At 34.1% G+C, this 23,123-nt stretch overlaps 1 protein-coding gene across 8 annotated transcripts in view; it reads right to left on the reverse strand.

The window, feature by feature from the left end:
• Positions 1–23,123, reverse strand: part of DMD (dystrophin) — a 2,264,041-nt gene that overhangs the window by 1,253,175 nt on the left and 987,743 nt on the right. For all 8 annotated transcript variants that reach the window (XM_070604303.1, XM_070604310.1, XM_070604305.1 and 5 more), the window contains 2 exons: positions 4,978–5,123; positions 1,914–2,126 (listed from right to left, as the gene is read on the reverse strand). In XM_070604303.1, coding sequence (XP_070460404.1) covers positions 1,914–2,126; positions 4,978–5,123 — 359 coding nt within the window. The remainder of the gene's footprint in view (positions 1–1,913; positions 2,127–4,977; positions 5,124–23,123) is intronic.

A 23,123-nucleotide genomic window follows, 5' to 3' on the forward strand; every position in this document is an offset into this window, starting at 1 on the left:
CCCCATTCTAATCCATTCTCCAGACTGATGTTAGTATTCCTCTCTACTTCTTTCTCTTATTATCGTGAAGCTTTGAAAACACAAATACTATCAATTTTTCCCCCTTTAAGATACAAATAACAGTTTCACATCATTATTTTTAATCCCATCATTATTAGGCTATAATTCTTATTCCAAGGTATGGCACCCGGGATCATTCATTATCTACTCCTAGACCATTTTTCCAATCCTATATTTTGTTTATCTCCAAACTTGTCCTTTGTGTCCCCAGTACTGAACCACTTCCAGTTAATTGAACACACTGCTCCATTTTGTCAGGAACTCTTTCTTCCTCTTTATCAGCTGACTGAAGTCTACTTGTTGAAGGTAATCCATGTTCCAAGAACATTTCAGAGCCTTTTTCCCAAGTTTATGTCGGATTTTTTTGCCTATTTCCATAACATTTACCACACTGTTTAATTTACTTCTTGTTGTAGCTGAATATTGACTTTCCAAAATGTTCATGCCCTAATCCTCGGAACCTGTGACTATTTTACCTTACATAGCAAAAAGCACTTTGCACATGAGATTAAGTTAAAGATTTTGAGATGGGGAGATATCCTGGGTTATCCAGCTGGGCACAATGTAATATCAAGGGTCCTTATAAAGAGGGGAGCAGGAGTGGAAGAGTTCGAGAGGCAGACTGGAAGATGCTACACTGCTGGCCTTGAAGATAGAAGAAGAGGACACGAGACAAGGATTGTGTGCTGTTTCCAGAAGCTAAAAATGACAGGGAAACAGACTGTCTACTAAAGCCTCCAGAGAGAACACAGCCCTGCCTACACCTTAATTTTAGCCCTCTGAGACTGATTTTGGACTTCTGACCTTCAGAACTGTAACATAATAAACTTGTGTTGTTTTAAGCCATTAAATTTGTGGTAATTTGTTAGAGCAGCAATAGGAAACTAATGTACTTAACCTTTCTCCTTCACTAGAATCTGGGCTCCTTGATGGCAAGGACCACATAACTGTACCCTCTTTTACCACTGGTACTGGCAAAAATATGTTTTTATCTATGTGTGTATGTATACATATATGAAGATACACATATGTTTACATGTACAAGCATGTACGTATTTAGGTTGTGCTTTCCGGAATGTTTTAGGACTGCTCAGTGTTTTGTTTTGTAAAAGGTAAGAACAAACAATGAAGTAGATGGAGTGGGATTTTCAATCCAGAATCATCTTGTTCCAATGCTTTTCCATCATGCCACGATGCTTTCAAAGATTCTTCCCAGCACTAACATTTCTCACAATAATTCGTCACATAAGAGAGATATTACCTATATCAGAGATATACCTATATACCTACATATACCTAAATATTTCAGACTTTAGACTAGAATGTAATCATTGGTTTACTGTTTTCAGTTTGGGTGATTAGTATTTGAATAACGGTGGCATTATTCAAATAAATTAAGTCAGTAGAAGCTGGTTTGCTGAATGTGATGGGGTCAAATTTGTCCATACAATCGTAAGAGAAATACGCTGATGAAATGATATGGCTACATTATATGATAACTTTTATCTATTCACAAACTAAATTATATCGAGATTTCAATGGACAACCAGACTAAAAGAAAGATTGGTTTTCAAAATTAGCATGCTAGAAACATGTTTAAGTCCTATGGACATTTGTGGCAAAGAATTTAATTCTAAAGAAAATCTAAGAACCAGAACTTCTAATTACTGTTTTCTTAAAAGGAATAAGCAAACTATACTCCTTTGAGAAAGATTTATATCTTTTGATGTTAGTACTGATTTGGAAGGACTATGGAGATTAAATATCTATTTGCCTTTACATTTTTTCATTCATCGTTAGGGGGGAAATAAGTAAAGAAAAAATGAACATAAAAAAGTAAAACCGTGAATTACCTGAATTTTTCGGAGTTTGGCTATTTGCTCCTCTAGCTTTTGGCTGTGTTCGACCAGCTGGGAGGAGAGTTTCTTCCAGCGGCCCTCAACGTCTTCAAATTCTGACTGATATTTCCGGCTAATCTCAGAGGGCGCTTTCTTTGACATCTCTTTCACAGTGGTGCTGAGATAATTTAGGTCACTTTGTTGCTCTTGCAGAGAGCTTTGTAAAGCCTCAAAATTGAAAAGGAAAGTACATGTATACTAACTGATGAATAATAACGAGTTTCATTGTGTAGTTTCGTTCATGAGCTTCAGTGAAATTAAATGTACTTAAAATGAAAGCTATCTTTAGATTCAAACATCTAAAATAATAGATGATGTAATAGTTATAAAATTACTAGTGGTAATTTAAATTCTACTTTTTATCATAAGAGTAATTTGCACATTATTCAGTAATATGTTATTTAAAAGTCTATGCCTATTTTTATGAATAATGTTAAATAAATCCAAAACTATATCTTACTGAACCAGAATTTTAGCACACTTAATTTTATCGTATCATATCTGTGTATTAATAACTGCATTTATGATACAGTTAATGGAGTTTAACTTAATTATACTGAGCCTTTAGTAAAACAGCTTCTAACCTCCCCAGGTAAAAAATATAACTAAATCATATGGACATATAGGATAACAAAACTTTGAATAAGTTACCAGATGGCTGGTCTACTAATGCCAGTTAACTAAAGTTTCATATTTTTCAAAAGACATTATCCTGTTTTGTAGTACTTAGTGAAATTCTAGAGTAATTTTGGGGAGTAGTTATAAAGTCAATTTTACATTTATACCGTATAACCTATGCAATCTCTTATAATAGGATGCCTATCTTTAGGTTTCTCCTACTCAACATGTATTTAAAATATTACTTTCTGGTTATAAAATAGCAAAGGTTCAAGATAAAAAATGGAAAAAAATACATATTATATACAGCTATTTTAATTTTATATAAACTTTCAGTTTCTTCTATGTATAACTAAATATTGAATATCTGATCTTATTATATATAAACATACACAACTATTCCTCCTTTGATAATGTGACCTATAACATCCCCCAAATATGTCAAATACATAACTTTTATGATTGCATAATACCTTAGGGCTCTTTTGTAGTTCTTTAATTTTTTTACTTTATTAAACTGTTACCATTGACTGATTGTTTAGACAATATCTAGCATGCATATAACCAAATTTTGAGTTAAGCTTTTTATTGTGAGCCTTTTCCCATGTCATTGTTTTCTAAAGACATACATTTTAATGGCTTGTCTAGGTCATTTAACCTTTTCCCATTATTAGCTCTACAAATTAATTTTGAGTTTTTCACTCCTGCAAATTATGTTTATGATCTACCTATCTACCTACCTATCTATCTATCTACACCATCTATCTATATCTATTTCCATCTATCAATATCTTTAAGTACATTCTGGTCATTTCCATAAGATGGAGACTTCACGGAAATCATATTCACGCATACAATTAAATGAACCATTTTGTATGTTATTAGGAATTACTGAAAGTTTTTCTCAGCAAAATTTACATTCCCACTAGTGAGAATGCAGCCCATTGCTGCCAGATCTGCACTCATTATATTATTATATCTTCTGGGTTTCTCTTTTTCTTTTCTTTTTTTTTTTTTGCAATTTAGTATGTAAAAAATGGTATTTCATTTTGTAAATTTGTACTTCATCATTTACAATTCGAGTTACAATTTTTCTTAGGTTTAATGGTTGTTTCTGTCTCTTTTTGGTGACTTCCTTATAAATGACTTTCTCCAGTATTCAGACAAATGTTTTCCCTGGTCTTATTTTTCTTTTCAGTTGCCCCTGGTAGTTTTACAACGTTTGCAACTGCTTCCATTGATTATTGTGCTTCCCAATCAATTGTGTTTTTTTAAGATTTTTATTTAAAATTTTGCCAACATTTATGCTTATTAAAGTACTTTTGAGCTTTTTAATCCATGTGGTATTTTGTTTTCGTGTAACATTTGATGCAAGGTTATAACTTCATTTTTTTTCATTTAGTTTATGCATTTTCTCAATAATATTTATAAATAAATTTTCTTTTTCACTGTTTTTTAGTAGAAATGTACTCTTCTATTCATCAATGCAGCGTTTCTTGTGTTAATCCACTTCCTTAATTGCTATACCTTTTTACTCTTATTTTTTAGAAAAAGTTTATAATTATACTGTCACATATTGTTCAAAGTAAACTTTGGAATCATTCCAAGTATGAAAAACAATAACAAAGAGAAAAAAATTAAATAGTTATAGTTTGGTATTATAATACAGGAAACAGTCTAAATAGGACAATATATAATGGGAAATGTTTAAATAAAGATTTATTTGAAGAAATACTCCTAAATTACTTATTTAAAGAAATAATCTTTAATTTTAAAAAAAGACTGGATAAACAAAGTTAAAATTTTAACTAAATTCTCAAAATGGGGATATATTATTTCAGCTCCTAAAAATAAGTAATGAGTACGTTTTCATGTCTTAAAAAATAAAATGTGATTGGATATACAACACAGGCGTTTTCACTTCCCATATTAGCATGTAATATTTCCTCATATAAAGCTGCTAAAAATGTTGTTATTAGAACTCAAGTAACTGACTACAACATTACATAAGACTAGTGTTTAAATTAAAACTAATTTTATAACTACACCGATCTTATGTCTTTCTGTTTGGAAATGTGAGAGGAGTTACAAATCAGCAAGCAAAGGCCGAAAATAATACTATAGATTTTATAATAATCAAAATATATGTGTCTGAAAATGCATACTAAATGAGAAAGAATATACTTCACAAGTAGACCATATCTTTGTCTTCAAAGATGAAAGTTGTATCTTATAGAAAGCAAGTACAAATGCATAAAATATTACATTTTTAAAGTCTTATCTTCATTTTTTCAACTCATAAGCTATCATACTTGCCACGATTATTTTAATTCTAATATTATTTTAAGGTGACACCAATATAATTGCTTGATACATGAGATCTACACAAATATTCACAGACCTGTAGCTCCCCGAGTCTCTGCTCCATGATTTCATACTCAGTGACAGTAACCTGAGGTATAGAGAGTTTGGTTTCTGACTGCTGGATCCATGTCAGGATGGTACTCATGGTCTCCTGATAGCGCGTGGGTGGCAAAGCGTCAAAAACTTTATCAAAAGGAAGAAAAGAAAATCATTTAATCATCTTTGCCATTTTGTTTTTCTAAGTTGTCAACAAACTCAGTCATACTACTAATTACAAATATTTACAGCATGTGAAAACCTGAAAATAAAGATTAGAATATGATTACGTTGAGGATAAATTCCTACTACATGCCTGATATTTTGACAGAAACTACGCATGTATTACACTGAATCCTCATATCAGCCTTGCAAGGTTTGCATTGTTAAATTCGTTTTGTAAGGTGAGGAAATGGAGAAACAGAGAGGCAAAGTAACTTGCCAAGGTCGATAGATGGTACTTGGAGAAACCAAATAGAGTCCACGTAAACCTAACTTTGAAAGCTACTCTTCTTCTGTCTTATCATTTGCCTTTGGGGAAAACAGTATCATTATCCACAGTCCTTGATATGTTAAATTATATCATGTTACCTCTAATTTTAGTGAAAAAAACCCACAACAACTTATATGTGTTTAGTACATGTCAGAAACTCTAATAATGATCACATATCATTCTTAAGTCTTACAATAAACCTAAGAGATACTTATTTTTATTCTCATTCACAGTTAACAAAACTGAGGCAATGAAAAATGGCCAACTAATGTGCTCATAGTTAAGCATCTGGTATGTGTCAGAGCCAGGACCTTAAACCAGGCTCATCTGGTTTCAAAGTGAAAACTACTACCAAACAGTGTACTTTCCTTAAAATATATATATATACACACATACATTCATATACTCATTCCCAAATATTTATAAAATTAGAGGATGAAAACATACATATTAGGGAAAGTACAATGTGTATGTGTGTATATATCGTTATATATATATCACTTTATATATAGTATATATATAAGCTTTAAATCATATATGCATATGTGTGTACATAACTATAATAATTTATATACACACACAGATAAACACACACTATATGTGATTTAAGAAGGTATACTGACCATGTTCAAGGAAATTAAAAAGATTGAGAATTTTGGCTAAGAACTGGAAATCATAGAAATGACACCGATTTTAAGGAAAATCGAAAAACAAATTCTAGAACTGAAATACGCAATAAGTGAAAAGTAACTGCAATGAATGGGTTTAAAAACAGATTAGACAAAGATAAACAGAAAATTAGTAAACCTGAAGATAGGTCAGAAATACATGTATTTGGAATGAAGCATGGAAAGACAAAAGGATGGAAAATAAAGAGAAAATAAAAGACATAGAAAAAACAGTAATATGGTTTAACATAAATATATTCCAGAAAGACAATGAGGCAGAAGCCATATTTGAAGAGATAATGGCTAAGAATTTTCCTAAATAGATAAAAACAAAGTGCAAAATACTAGTTTAAATCACTATATCAAATGGCATTATTGAAACGATATTATTTTTGAGATAGCTTATGAGTTTCTCTTCTATATACCAATTCCTCCCATACTAAATGAGGATAATATACGAAAGTATTTTGCATGCTATTAATGGGGTTTTCAGATGATAAAGATACTTTTAGAGAGTGTGTTAGAAGTGGATACTGAAAATTTCATTCAATGTGCTTACATTTATCTGGGACTCCATGCCCAAATCTATTTTAAAAGACTTTATTTAATCTGAGAGCTTCTGATCTCATATTGAAGAATCTCTCTGGTACTTTCCCCCTAAGTGTTTTCCTTCATATAAATAATGTGTTTCTCTCTCTTTTGACTCAATACATTTGTTTATTAATAATTATCTAGCATTCAAATCAGAGAGATCTCATGAATAGTAGTGAAGTAAAGGCGTATTTAGTTATGATGAAGCAAAGAATTTTGTCTGAGAAGGCATTAGAGCAGGTAGCTGGAAGGAGAGAGGTCTATGGGTAGAGACAAGGGGCTACGTCGGATGGATTATAAACTCCATAAAGTTTGCTTTAATCAAACTTGAACATGCACATTCTGAAAAACAGTGCTTGTTTCCCTTGTGGCAGAGGCCATGACAAACATGTACTAGATGCTTGCCAGGGGTGATATGAATCAGTCCAATTTTATCCAGATGATGAATATGTCAGGAGGGAGAGAGAAGTATAGAAGGAGTTGATGAAGACATTGGGATTACTTTTTATTAGAAACAGATCAACAGGTTTTTATGAACCTCTAACAGGATTGCTTCTCCATTCTGTTTTTATGAACGAGGCTGTGTAGCATGACAATTAGGAAGTCTGATTCTGCCGTTCGGGAGACCTGAGCTTTGGAACTGACCCTCCACTTCCTAGCTTAGGCAAATTATTTAACATTTTAGCATCTGAGACCTCATTTATAAAAATGGGGATGTTGATATTTTGGGGAGAATTAATTGAGGTCATTTATTATTCCTTCATTTAGCTAATATTTATTCAGTGCTCTGAGCACTAGCGATGCAAGAAGTAAAAATTAAAAAGGAAAGCCTTGGCTTTTATGATGCTTAATATCTAGTTGGTGAGTCAGGAAATGAGCAAAGAAACAAAGAGATTGTAATAACTAATAGAAATAAAAGGTAGTGAAAAAAATTAACGTATGGGGGTGGGGGAAGTTCATCCCAGATAATGCAATGAAAGGAATTAAGATATAAAAATGCTGGAAGAAATGAGGATCTACACAAGGGATGGTGGGAAGTCAGCAGATTAGCAATACTAGGAAGCCACTACCATCCAAATGGTTAGAAGGACAAAAGCAAGAAGTGTGAGATGGTGTCACAAGAAACCAATAATTGGAACCACCCAGCAGGAGCTGAATTCACAAAAAGCTTCCCTTTGGAGATGTAGTGTCTCTGAGGAATATTGTTTCCAGAGGGGTCTAGAAACTTGGAGGATTCATTCTCAGCCAGTGATGAAGATACACCCTGCAACAATGAGAGGGGAAAAGAATATTCTAGCTTCTCTCTTCTTCTCACCCTCAGTATCCTCCACATGCCTCCCATTGGCTGAACCAAGCAGGTAGCCAATTTACAAAAGGATCCTGTGAAGTGTAGTATTCATGGGAAGAGCAGGAAATGACACTGAGAACAGACAGACAATGATCTGCATGGGGATGCTGGTGAGGGTAGGAACAGGGAAGAGGGAAAGGAATTTGAGAGGGGCAACAAGGGACATCAATGGTTTTCATAATATTCTATTTCTTAAGTTTAGTGGTTCAATATGGAGATTGAAAGTTTTTCCGTTATTTAAAATTTTTCCCTATGTTATAGAAACTCTTTGAATATAAGCAATAAATAAAAATTAAAAAGGATAGAATGTGACTAGAGAGTGAACAAAATGGCCTCTCTGGCCAGAGACTTAAAAGAAGTGAGCAAGGGAGCCATGTGCATATTGAGAGGAAAGATTTCCCCAGTGGAGAGAATAACAAGTGTAATAGTCCAGCGGCACGAATATCCTTAGTAATGTAGGAACACACAAAGGAGGCAAGTGTAGCAAGAGCCAAATGAACAAGGTGGAGTGTGGTTGGACATGAGGGCAGGAAGGTCGTTGGGAACTATGAGCATGAGGGCCACTGTAGACTATAATAAGATGCTATGTTTTAGTCTATATTATTCTATATTTGCTAATTACTGCATCCATTGCTGGGTACATAGCATATTTGCTATTACTATTAGCTAGAAGAGAGACACAAGACAATAAGAAAATGAAGGTGACAAATTCAGTCCTAAGTAGAAATTGTAAGAGTCTAATATAAAGTTCAGACTCTGTTAATAAAAAGAGAAAACTTACTTGCTAGGGAGAGAACAAAAGCTAAATAGAGACACTCGCGTTCTTTCATTTGAGGAGAGTGGTGGTTTCCTCTGAACTAACTTTACATTCTAGAGAACCACATCCATAGCCAAAGCCAAGACATTGCTCTGAAATGATGTATAAATACACACATGCATCCATACATGAACACACGCAATGCATACACATGAATATGCTGACGTACACAAAGTGAATTTAAAAATTAGTTTCTACTTCATTCTGGAAGGAGAGTTGTGATCAGACCAAAATTTAAACAAGATAATAGGTAAAGACCAAGAGAAATAGTATCAAAAAAGGTGAAAGTGTTTTCTTTCTTTAATGTTAGGTTTATTTAAACAGTGTTGACTGAATATTAGGTAATTCTTAATGGTCATTAAAAAATTTATACATTTTTTGTTTTATTGTCAAGGCACAGTCTATTATATTTCACAGAATATTTAACCATGCACTTGGAAAGTGTTTAGATTATGTTGAGGATAATATTGACATTAGCAGCGTCCTGGGGAAAGATTAAATTGTACCTACATTAAATGAGAGGAAATAAAGATTTTCAAATTTGGCAGCTTATCACTAAAGTGATAAGGTAGCATGAGTATGGTAGAAGTATAAAACAGTTACTTAACTTTTAAGTATATGTTATAATATAGACTGCCCAAAATTCAGTCAGCATCCATCTATGTATATATCAAAGGAGGGAGGGAGAGAGAAAGAGAGAAAGAGAGGAAGAGAGGGAGAGAGGGAGGGAAGAAAGAAAAGAAAAAAAGAAAGGAAGGAAGAGAGGGGAGGAGGAAGGGACATAAATTCAAAGAATCTGTTGCTTTTCAGCATAGACTAGCATAAAATTAAAATCTCTCAAATCCAGAAAGATGAACACTGAAACAGTCTAAATTATTAAATAATAAATTTGATCAATTTTTCCTATAACCACCAATATAATTTTAGTTAGATCTTATAAAATAATCATATGACTTGATACATTATCTTTCCTTCTGTTAATTTAAACAAAATGTCAACAAAGTATGCATTAATTTGCATTATGTAAAGTCTCAGGTTCCCTTCAAAACTCAGATCAAGTATTGAAGAATCCAGATCACCATTACATGTGGCACTGATTACAACATTGCATGGATGGAACATCTTATCCTATATTCTTATTCTGGATGTTTGGGTACATTTCCTCCTTGCTACCTGGATCCTGAGTAAATCTTCTGGGTGTTTCAGGTGGATTACACTGAGGAGGAGTTAGAATTGAAACAGGACTTATCAAGTCCATAGTTTCTGAACTAGCTACCTCATTCTTATGTGTAGGTTCATCAATCAGGAAATACTATAGTAATAGTTACCTATAGTATAGCTGTAGGAATAGTTACCTAATGGGCTCTCACCCTCAAATCCATCCCGTTTCTAAGGGAGGTCCTGATTGTTTTCTCCCTTCTTTAGATTCCTTCTGGTCTTTCTGTTTAATTAAAAGTGAAACATCTCAGTCTCTCAATTGTTTATCTTATTCTGTATAACTGCTTCTGATCTGTATTCAGGTGCAAGATTTGAAGTACTCCTGCTGAGAGCTAAGCCAAACTTCCACTCTATTCTGAGAGAAGATAGAACGACTTGTGAAAGGGGACAGTGCAGAAAAGATCAACAAGTACATTTGATAGTATCTCACACATAAATTATCTAGCACAAGCAAAAGCCCACACAATCTAAGATCCTTCCTACTCTCTCCATGCATGCTTTTGCTTCCTTTCATCTATCTTCTATGCTTTGTTTTTGAAAATGCAAAATTGACTTATCACAGTCCCTCACAGCATAAAACCCATCAATATTGTTTCTTTTTTCTTATGGTAACGTCTAGAACCCTTCCGTGGCTCATAAAAGGCCTTCTAGACTGTCCACCCCTCCAGACTCATCTTTCATCACTCTCTCTTCTCTGTGCTCCAGGGATACAGGACTTCTCTGATTCTTAGCTAGCCATCACCTACTACCCTTAGTCTTATTAAGTTCTATTCATCCTTTGGCTTCCCTGTCAAGCAATACATTCTTAAGGAAGTCTTCACTGACCTTCCCAGCCCAGACAAGTTTCCTTTATTTAGTTTCAGAGCCCTGGCCTTTGGTTTTTCAGTCCAAGCAGTCATCTCAGATTATAATTATAAAAACATCATTTGATTATGGGATTAATGGCTGCATCTTTACTTAGATTACAAGCATAACAAGAGCAAGGAGCATATGATTGTAGCTTAGCAATCTATCCAGAATGATCAGTACAGTGCCATACAAGGAGTCAATGTTTGTTGAATGAATAACTGCAGGTTGGAGAATGTAACCTTGAGCACAAAGACAGAATGCCTTTGCCAGGAACATAGGAGGAAATTAGCATTTGGTGAAGCCTACAATCTGAAAAAGAGGAGAAAGAATTTATCTGGAGAATTTGGACACTCTTCTCATCCCATCTATTAAATCTTACTAATCCTCGTGGAACTTTCTAAACTCTGAATAGCTTAAATTGACTTTCTTATTTATCTCACTTCTCCTTTCTCACTTCGTAGTTTCTGGACTACTAAGGTAGACTTTCTTTAATTGCAATGATTTTTTTTGTGGCACAATTCAGTTTTAAGCTTAATAGTCTGACTAATATATGTATATTTTGTTGTAAATAGAGAGATCTCATATATATATGAGGAATATATGTACATATCTGATATATATCATTTATTAATTCATTATTTCAACTATTTATTGAGTGTTAATTATATTTCACCTCTATGACACCTTTTAGGGTTGCAATAATAAAGAAAACAGAGGCCCTGCACTCACTGATTTCACTCTTTGCTCACGGAACTATAGAATATTCTAATATAGTTTTGATAAAATTATAGTTTTATAAAAGGGAAATATAGAGGGCTATGACAGTAAATAATAGGAATATCATATATAGACTGGGAGCTCACAAAGATTAACTTTTGAATAAAGATGTGAAAGAATAAGAATTAGTCATGCTAGGGCTTCTGGGAAAACATACATAGGCTCTGAGGTGGGGAATATCACACCATCTTCAGGAAACGAAAGGTCAATATGAATAGAGAGAAAATAACCACGAATGAGTCTGTGAGTGGAGGTAGGCAATGCCCATATTAGGCAAAGCCTTTTAAGTGCCTTTAAACTAAGAGCAAAAGGAAGTCACTGACTGTATTACACACATAAAAAGTGACAAGGTTAGATTTTCCTTAAGAAAAATCAGTCCAGCTGAAATGTAGAAAACAGATTTCTTGGTGTCATGAATGGATGCAAGGGAGACAAATTAGTGTTCCAGGCAAGAAGCCACAGTAGCTGGGACTAATATGATGACAATAAATATGAAAACGAGCTTCTATGTAAGAGCTATTTAGGAGACAAAAATACATGGGCTTGATGGTTGAATGGAAATGGGAAAGGGACTGGGTAAGGGACAGGGAACATCAAGGACAACTCTGAGGTTCCTGATTGTGCAATTCCATAGATATTGGTTCTTTTCCCTGATATTGGAGGGGTCAAGGAAGAAATGGTCATTGGTTGCAGAGTTGTCCACCACAAGTTAATCTTTTTGAGACTTACTGGGTTTGCAAGTGGAAAAGTCATGGAAGTCATTAAACATATGAATCCAGGACTTAGGAGGTAAGTCTAGCATGCAGATAAAATGTATGACTCTCTTGTTTGTAACATACAGTTAAAACAGGGGATACCTTTACTCATGCATTTTCCTTCTAGATGTAAAAAAGCATTCATTAGCCAACATGATTTATCCTGTAGTAGCTGAACAGTGATTATAAACCATACAGTTTATCTCATTTAAACCAGACATACTTGAGAATACTAGTGGAGGATTCTGAATTTTGTTTCAGATTAAAAAGAAAAAATCTGCTGCAGAAGCCAATTTGACCAAAGGGTAAACTCAGTATGAGCCACTCTACCTACCAGTTAATGAGATGTTTGTGGATGCTGCCCTTGTTAAACCAATGTAGGAGCAGAACTAGTCCTGCTGCATCTAGGGAAATTCACTTTGCTCTTTTTACATAGAAATAGAGATTAATAATCCAACTTATATTTTTCTCTTTACTGACAGCAATAAGACAATAAACATAGCCAATTTAAGATCCTACCATCTTAAAAGATCACAAGAGTTCTATTGACATCATTTGGCCCAGCCCAGGCCCATGAAAAAAATGGCCTGAGGATTTAACATTTAGCTGTATATTGCTAATAAATATATGTATTCATCTCAAGATAAAAATTCTGATGATAGTTTCAACTATTCTATTGCAAAAGTGCCATTTAAAAAATCTAGACATTTTCTTAATGTTTTATGATTAGAGAAATATCTCCTGCAAAATTAAAATTATTATAAATGATTATAGTTTTGGAAGCATGTGTTGTGAATTACCAGGAAAGCAAATGTTAAGGGCTACCATGCCGCACTATTGTTTATCTTGAAAGGTAAAAAATATTCTACTAATACCCAGGTTCTTTAGTACAGCCATGTGATAAGGATGACAATAATAAAGTGTGATCAAAGTGACATCTCAAATTGTAGTAGAGGAGTATGAGAAATATCTTCTGCACCTTTTGTTTAAAAATCCCTTGTTTTATCCAATTGACTTAAAATAAGGAGGGGCTTCAGAGAAGAGAAGACAGAAGAAAAGAAAGAGGGCAAAGGAGAGAGCAGGAGAGACAAGGCAAGATTATTCCATTACACAAAGAAGAGTCACGTGTGGAAATAAGTGCTATATTTTCTGATATATACATAAGTCTATGTCAATGGGTATATATGATCCAGCTATCCCACTACTGGGTATTTACCCAAAGAACTTGAAATCAATGATCCAAAGAGATTTATGTACCCCTATGTTCATTGCAGCATTATTCACAATAGCCAAGATGTGGAAGGAACACAAGTGCCCTTCTGTAGATGAATGGATAAAGAATATGTGGTATATATATACAACGGAATACTACTCAGCCATAAAAAAGACAAATTTGCCACATTTGCAACAACATGGATGGACCTTGAGGATATGATGTTAAGCAAAATAAACCAGACAGAGAAAGACAAATATTACATGATTTCTCTCATATGTGGAAGATAAAACGAACATGGATAAAGAGAACAGATTCGTGGTTACCAGAGGGGAAGGGGGTGGGGAGGCAAATGAAAGGGATAAACGGGCACATATGTATGGTGATAGATAAAAAGTTGACTACTGGGGTGAGCACGATGAAGTGTATTCAGGAATTGATAAACAACAATGTACAACCAAAATTACCCAATGTTATAAACTATTACAATTCCAATAAAATTACTTGAAAAAAATTTGTAACTGAAAAGCAAGATAAACAGATCTACTTGGAAAATTCAGAATTTTTTCCCCACTTTAAAACAGAGCTATCATAATAATGCAGAGTTCTCAGAACAGGTTATATATGACATTTTCTTGAAAAAAATACCACATCTCCCCCGCCAAATTTAAAACAAAACTACTCAGAGAAAAGAAAGGTATCTAAGTGTCACAGGGATGATGGAGAAAAAGAATACAGAACTGTGATGTCCAATATGGCAGCCACTAACTACATGTGTCTACTGAGCACTTGAAGTGTGGCTAGCCTAAATTGAGATGTTTTGCAAATGTAAATACACACCAGATTTTGAAGATAGCACAAAAAATAATGCGAAAGTATCTTTATAATTTTTAATTTTTATTCTATGTTAAAATGACAATTTTTGGATGTATTTGTTTAAATAAAATATGCAACTAAAATTACTTTCACCTGTTTCTTTTTTAATATGGCTACTAGAAAAGTTAAAAGTATGCATATGGCTCACACTCTATTTCTATTGGATGGTGCTTATATAGAAGCTGGGGTAAGTAATTCATTTGGGGAGAGAAAGAGAGAGTATATGTTAGTAGTTTGTATAGTGACAGTACCTAAAAACATTGAAAATACTGCTGTGAACATGAAGTTGATTCCAACATGAATTTCCCATCATTTATAAGTAGAAATTAGTGATGACTTAAAATATGAGGTAGGGGGTGTGTGTGTGTGTGTGTGTGTGTGTGTGTGTGTAGAACCTAAATTAATAGCACTTTCTACTTCTTCGATATAGCTGTTTTGGAAAAATGCTCAAGTTGAAGCTAATGCTTCTTTGTATTCCAAACCAAGTAGACTCCAACTTCTTCCCCATCCCTTATAGTTAACAAAATGACAAGGAGACAATGTAATCACCAAAGACCTTTTTCTGCAACTCCGAACCTTATTAAATGACATAAACCATGATACAGAGCAAGTATTTCTTTAACATGAACACTGTTAGAAGATGTCAAGAAAGACAGACCCACGATGTATGATGATTAACATACTAGAAATTGTACTTAAGCAAATTAGAAAAGTAAGCAATTCTGACTATAGAAACTTGAATTTCCAACGCCAACATATCAGTTACTTCCTTAGTTTGATATTCAAGAACCTTTGTGATTGGAATTCAACCAACTATTCAGCCCAATTTCCCATCACCATAAATACCCTATCCTCCAACTGTCTATCACTTAATTCAAGTGATAGATCACTTAATCTATCACTTAATTCAAGCCTTTGCGCTTACGTCACCCTCTGCTCAAAGTTCCTGCTACTCAGGCTCCATTCCGACAAAGGGCCCTAGGTGTGGTCTGACATGAGTAAAACAGATGGGTTTATAGGAATTGTATCCAAGATCACCTTAGAATGTTTTAAAAAGTCATATCTCAAGTGAACTAACTGAAATCTGGGTCTTTTTCACAAGTGTTGCTCTAATATTCACCTCTTGAACAATAGATTCATTTTCCACTTTAATTACAATTTTCTAAACAAGTGTGGAAGCATAAACCACTACACTACTGAAATATTTATTACAATATAAAGTAAGTACATGCAGTTTTTTGCTGCATTTTCCATCTTTTCCACTTTTTTTCCTAAAATTAGCCCTATTGGTTCAGTAATACTATCTTCACGAACTCCTGTTAAATAAATCTAAAAACTTTTAATGTTCCACTTGGCATTTACCATATGTTCCCAAGATTCTCAAGGTCAAAGAGCAATTCTTGTATCACACAGTATGAAGCACATAGCTGGTTTAAATAAATATGTCTGTTGGGGCCCGCCCCATGGCCGAGTGGTGACGTTCACACGCTCCGCTGCGGCAGCCCAGGGTTTTGCCAGCTCAGATCCTGGGTGTGGACCTAGCACCACTCACCAAGCCATGCTGAGGTAGCATCCCACAGCAGAACTAGAAGGACCTACTACTAGAATATACAAGTAGGTACTGGGGAGGTTTGAGGAGAAGAAGAAGAAGAAAAAAAAGATAGGCAACAGATGTTAGCTCAAGGCCAATCTTTAAAAAAATTCCTGTTATTCTTGCTGTTGATGGCATTGAAAAAGAAAATAGAATGAAAAGGGAAAGACCTTTTTTTTCTGGAGTGAAAGAGCAAAGCAATATAGATTGTGTCTCCTAGAATAAAAGAATCCCTCACCTAGATATGAAAGTAAATCAGGTCAATTTTCTGACCTGAGCTGGAAAAGTTAATTCAAGTCAACCTGTATTTCCCTTCTCAGTCTCAGCATCTTAACAGAGTAGCAGGGACTACACATAGCGCTCGGAATTATGGCCATAGAGAGAACTTTCTGTTGGCTGCCCTAAAATTTTGCTCTATTTTCCCTACAGGAGGCGAAAGTTATTCCCTGTAATTTTGTTAAGAGTTTTCCCTACCACTCCTCCCCAGATCATCACCTCTTCAAGTGCTGCCTCCACTTTTCTCTATCAACCCTACCACAACTCTAATCCAAGATTATGCCTGTGTGGCTTCAATTTCCCCTGTCTCCCTGCTTCTGCTCAGACCTTTTTCCATCTGTTCCTCAAAAACTAGCCAGAGGCTAACATTCCAGTTAGATCTTTCAAAAACTGAATCAGATTACTTAATTTCCTCAACTGAAATTCTTCGAGAAATTTCAACTATTTTTAAAATAAAATCTAAACTTTTTACAATAGCCTCTGGGGGCCTTCATAAACTCTCCTCTCATTTTATCCCAATCTTCCCATGATTTGCTAGTTTCTAGTCCTCCTGGACTCCTTTCTGTTTCTTGGATATGTAAGCACTTCTTCTCCACCTTGGGGCATCTGTGCTTGTTTCCATTCTTCTTAATGTCCTTCCTCCGGCTCATCCTACAGCTGGCACCTATACATTCTCAGGTTTGGCTCAAATGTCATCTCTCCAGAATGTTTTCTGAGTAATTATAATCTGTGATAATATAATTTAGATAGTCATTTGTTTATTACCTTTCTTTCTGTAAGCTCCATGAGACCATAAGCATTGCTCTTGATTTTCTCCACTAACTACCTAGTGCTCAATACTTTTGTGGCACATAGCAGATGTTAAAAAATATTTATTGAATTAGCAAGTAAGATAGTGTTGTGCCAAACAATTAACAGATTGATGTGATTCCTATAAAAATCCCAATGGCATTTATTACGGTAATAGAAAAAAACAAACCTAAAATTCATATGGAACCATAAAACACCGTAAACAGCCAAGGCATTCCTGAGAAAGAAGAACAAAGCAGGAGGCATCACACTTCCTGATTTCAAAATATATTATAAAGACAAAGTCATTAAAACAGTACGATAACTGGCATAAAGATAGGCAAATAGACTAATGGAACAGAATGTAAGCCCATAAATAAACTCACACACATACGGTCAACTGGTCTCTGACAAAGATGCCAAGAACACACAATATGGAAAGGATAGTCTCTTCAACAAATGATGCTGGGAAAACTGGATATTCACATGAAAAAGAACAAAAGTGGACCCTTATCTTACACCATATACAAAAATCAACTCAAAATAGATTTAAGATTTAAATTAAAAACTGAAACCGTAAAACTCCTACAAGAAAACATATAGGAAAATCTTCAAAAGATTGGTCCTGAAATGATTTCTTGGAGAGACATAAAAAGCATAGGCAACAAAAGTAAAATAGACAAAAGTCTATTTTAACATAAACCACATTTACTTTTGGTTTATGCTGTGCAAAGTTTATGCACAGCAAAGGAAACAACTAACAGAGTGAAATAGTAACCTACAGAATGGGAGAAAATATTTGCAAACCACATATCTGATAAGTTAATATCTAAAAATATGTAAGGAACTCCTACAACTCAATAGCAAAAATAAATAAATAATCTGACTAAAAAATGGGCAAAGGACTCTTCATTTCTCCAAAGAACACGTACAAATGAACAATAGGTACATGAAAAGATGCTTAACATCACCATTTATGAGAAAAATGCATATCAAAACCACGAGATATCACCTCACTCTTGGGATGGCTATTAAAAAAAAATCAAAAAAAGTACTGGTGAGGATATGGAGAAAATGAAACCCACCACCATTGGTGGGAATGCAAAATGTTGCAGCTACTAGGGAAAACAGTACGGAGGTTCCTCAAAAAAATAAAAAATAGAACTACCATATGATCCAGCAATCCCACTTATGGGTAAATATCCAAAATATTTGAATTCAGGATCTCAAAGAGATATCTGTATTCTCATATTCATTGCAGCATCATTCACAGTAACCAAGATAGGGAAACAAACTAAACGTGTCCATCAATGAATAAATAAAGTGTGGTATATACATACAAGGGAATATTATCCAGCCTTTAAAAAAAAAAAAAAAAAAAAAGGAAATCCTGCCATATGTGACAACATGAAAGAATCTGGAGAGTATTAGGCTAAGTGAAACAAGCTAACCACAGAAGGACAAATACTGCATGATCCCAATCATATGGGGTATCTAATATAGTCAAAATCATAGAAGCAGAGAACAGAATGATGGGTGCCCAGAGCTGTAGGGAGGCGGAAATGGGGAGTTGCTGCCCACCAAGCATAAAGTTTCAGTTATGCAAGACCTAATTTCTAGAGATCTACTCTACAACATTGTGCCTGTAGTTAATACTCTATCATACACTTAAAAATTTGTTAAGAGGATAGATCTCATATTGTGTGTCCTTATCACAATTATTTTTAAAAGAAACAAAAAAAGACAGTATCATGTCAGCAATCTAGGGTTATAGGACAAAAGAACACCCTTTTGAAGTCTTAGAAATAAACAAAACACTTGTTTTATAACTAATGTAGTCACTTTCCCCATTTTGTGCAAAACCAAATCAAACAAAAAAACCCAATAATTATTTTCTCAACATGATTTCCACTTCACAATTGAAATAAATCCAAACCATATTACAAATTTTGTTTGCATGTTTACATTTAGAAACATTTAATTTCTTCCTTGTTAAAATAATAGATCATCTGTAACAAACCATATGCTGCTGCAGTTTTCTGTATTCATCTAGAATAGAACATGGTCTCTCTCGTTTGCAGTTTCTAGAAAAAGTTTCTAGCAACTGTTTTGGGAGACAATTCTACCCTCTCAATCTTCCAGCCCTAGGTAACCATTAATCTACTTTCTGTCTCTTCAGATTTACCTATTGTGGACATTTCCTATAAATGGAATCATATATATATAGATATCTATATATATATATGGTCTTTTGTAACTGGCTTCTTTCACTTAGCATAAAGTTTTTAAGGTTCATTCATGCTGTAGCATGTATCAGTACCTCATTACTTTTTATTACTGAGTATTTTACTGTATGAATATATCCATTTGCTTTCTTTATTCATCAGCTGATGGGCATTTGGGTTGCTTCCACATTTTGGCTATCATGAATATAGTCATGCGTCACTTAATGAAGGAGATATGTTCTAAGAAAAGTGTCGTTAGGCGATTTTTGTCATTGTCTGAACATCATAGAGATGTACTTTCACAAACCTAGATGGTATAGCCTACTAAACGTGTAGGCTATATGCCACTAATCTTATGGGACCACCATCATATATGTGGTCCATCATTGACTGAAACTTCATTATGTGGCTCCTGACCATAATGTTCTCTGAACACCAATATATACTCTCTAGTTGCTACACCATCTCATATTCATTCTTTCAGTTATTCAAACTCCGTTAGTTTACTTGTGACACAGGGATAATAAAACATATTCTCAAAGGGTTGCTCTCTGAAGACCAAGAAAGCTAATTTATAAGAAAGTTGTTTGTATACTAGAAATTACAATGAATATAGGATACATTTTGTCTTTTAATATTATTTCCTCATCTCATCTTTGCCAGGTACCAACAACTAATTCCTTATGCCAATTTTCACCAGTCAAAGTATGTTTAAGAAGTCAAGTCTTTGTTTCATTGTGAGAATGCTAGTAAAGAAAAAAAAAGGAAAGAGGAAATGAGTCAGGATGGGCAGCAAAAGACCCCTAATTGCTAAAGCAATCCTGAGAAAAAAGAACAAAGCTGGAAGCATCACAATCCCTGACTTCAAAACATACCACAAAGCTACAGTAATGAAAACAGCATGGTACTGGTGCAAAAACAGGTGCACAGATCAATGGAACAGAACTGAAAGCCCAAAAATAAAACCACACATCTATGGACAGTTAATCTTCAACAAAGAAGCTGAGGGCATACCATGGAGAAAAGAAAGTCTTTTCAACAAATGGTGCTGGGAAAACTGGAAAGCCACATGTAAAAGAATGAAAATTGACCATTCTTTTTCACCATTCACAAAAGTGAACTCTAAATGGATCAAAGACCTAAAGGTGACACCTGAAACCATAAGGCTTCCAGAGGAAAATTTAGGCAGTACACTCTTTGACATCAGTATTAAAAGCATCTTTTCGGACACCATGTCTTCTCAGAGAAGGGAAACAATAGAAAGAATAAACAAATGGGACCTCATCAAACTAAAGAGCTTCTTCAAGGCAAGGGAAAACAGGATTGAAACAAAAAATAACAACCCACTAATTGGGAAAAAATATTTGCAAGTCATACATCCGACAAAGGGTCAATCTCCATAATATATAAAGAACTCACACAACTCAACAACAAAAAATCAAACAACCCGATCAAAAAATGGGCAGGAGACATGAACAGACATTTCTCCAAAGAAGATATACGGATGGCCAATAGGCACATGAAAAGATGTTCATCATCACTGATCATCAGGGAAATGCAAATCAAAACTACACTAAGATATCACCTTATACCCATTAGAATGGCAAAAATAACCAAAACAAAAAGTAAGAAGTGTTGGAGAGGTTGTGGAGAAAAAGGATCCTTCATAAACTGCTGGTGGGAGTGCAAACTGGTGCAGCCACTATGGAAAACAGTACGGAGATTTCTCAAAAAATTAAAAATAGAAATACCATATGACCCAGCCATCCCACTACTGGGTATCTATCTGGAGAACTTGAAGTCAGCAATTCCAAAAGTCTCATGCACCCCTATGTTCATTGCAGCATTATTTACAATAGCCAAGACATGGAAGCAACCTAAGCGCCCATCAACCGATGATTGGATAAAGAAGATATGGTGTATATATATATATATATATATATACACACATACATACATACACACACACACACACACATATATATACAAGGGAATATTACTCAGCCATAAGAAAGAATAAAATCGACCCATTCATAACAAAATGGATGGAGCTTGAGGGAATTATGTTAAGTGAAATAAGCCAGATAGACAAGGATAATCTCTGTATGACTCCACTCATATGAGGAATTTAAATATGTAGACAAAGAGAAAAGATTAGTGGCTACCAGGGGAAAGTGGGGGGTGGGCACAAAAGGTGAAGGGGTGCACCTACAACACGACTGACAAACAATAATGTACAACTGAAATTTCACAAGATTGTAAACTATCACAAACTCAATAAAAAATAAGAGAGGATGGACTCCCAGGCCCTTGTGTTACCTCTTTGCTGAATACTTAATATGCACAAAGTTCCAGGTAGCAATACAAGAAATGAGATTTACTTCCTGGTGCTAGTTTGAGGGTACATCATACACATATAAAATTCTTTGAAAACAATTATTAACAAACTAAACTGCAGTATGATTTGATATGGTGATTTTTTATTTGCCATATATATGTGCATAATATATAAACATATATATAAGTATATAATATACAAAATTGCATATATAATTTATATATCATATAAAATGTATATTACATATAAATTCTATAAACAATTTATATAACACACATGCACAATATATAAATTATATATTCACATATAATTTGTATAATTTATAATTCATATATATAATCTATTTTTAATTAATGATTGTTAATTAATCAAGTTTTCCAAAAAAGTGAGTAAAATTGCCAGAGATGTTTCAGTAAATAAAGTGGAAGGGAGGAAACCTTATTTAGAGGTAAATGGAGTGAAAATGTCTGGCAGTTTTATGAACAATGAAAGATAAAGAGTAGACATAACAATATGGCTGGGTAGATTGACGGCCGTATGGATACAGAGTATATATTGTTATATATTGATATTGCAGTATCATAGTTGAATCTCAGTTATCACCAAACATCAATTCTGAACATCCTTTAAACAAACAGAAAAAATGTTGAACCTTAATAGGTCCATGTAAATTAAAATAATTTTCTAGTGAATAAGCTCTTTTGCCTACCAGTTATAGTATAACCATTAAAATGGACTTGATTTTAAGGGAGTTTTATGGATTTTATGACAAGAAAAATGCATTATTGTTAAATAGGTCAATGTTTATAAATTTAGGACATTCACAATCTCTTCCTCAATTGATTTTATAGAGGCCCAGCAACAAGTATATTGAAATCCACTAGAGGGAGCTGACATTATTGTAAAGTTGTATTACCTGGTGCCCTATCAAGAAAATAAACCCCTCAGCAAAAATGACTTTGAAGTAAAAGGAAAAAATATGCTTTTATCTTTGGCTTTATTAAGTTCATTCCATGAAAAATTAAAAACTAGGAAAATGGAGAAAGCTTCACGCATATCACTATACTGATTCTAGAAATGTTATTATGTGGTAAATTCTTTGGATATTTACAAAGAAAAGCAATTAAAAATGTGTTTTCCAAATAGTTAACATTTTAGTAGAAAACAAACACATATTCTTGCTTCTCATAACAAGTTTGGGGAAGACATTTTTAAAAAAACATTTTTATCTTAATACCTTAAAATCCGATTTTACTCTGTAATCCTTTGTGTGTACATATATACATATGTCTGTATGTGCATGTTGAACCCCAAAGTCATTTG

The sequence above is a fragment of the Equus przewalskii genome, chromosome X (assembly GCF_037783145.1).
Source record: "Equus przewalskii isolate Varuska chromosome X, EquPr2, whole genome shotgun sequence".
Lineage (NCBI taxonomy): Eukaryota > Metazoa > Chordata > Mammalia > Perissodactyla > Equidae > Equus > Equus przewalskii.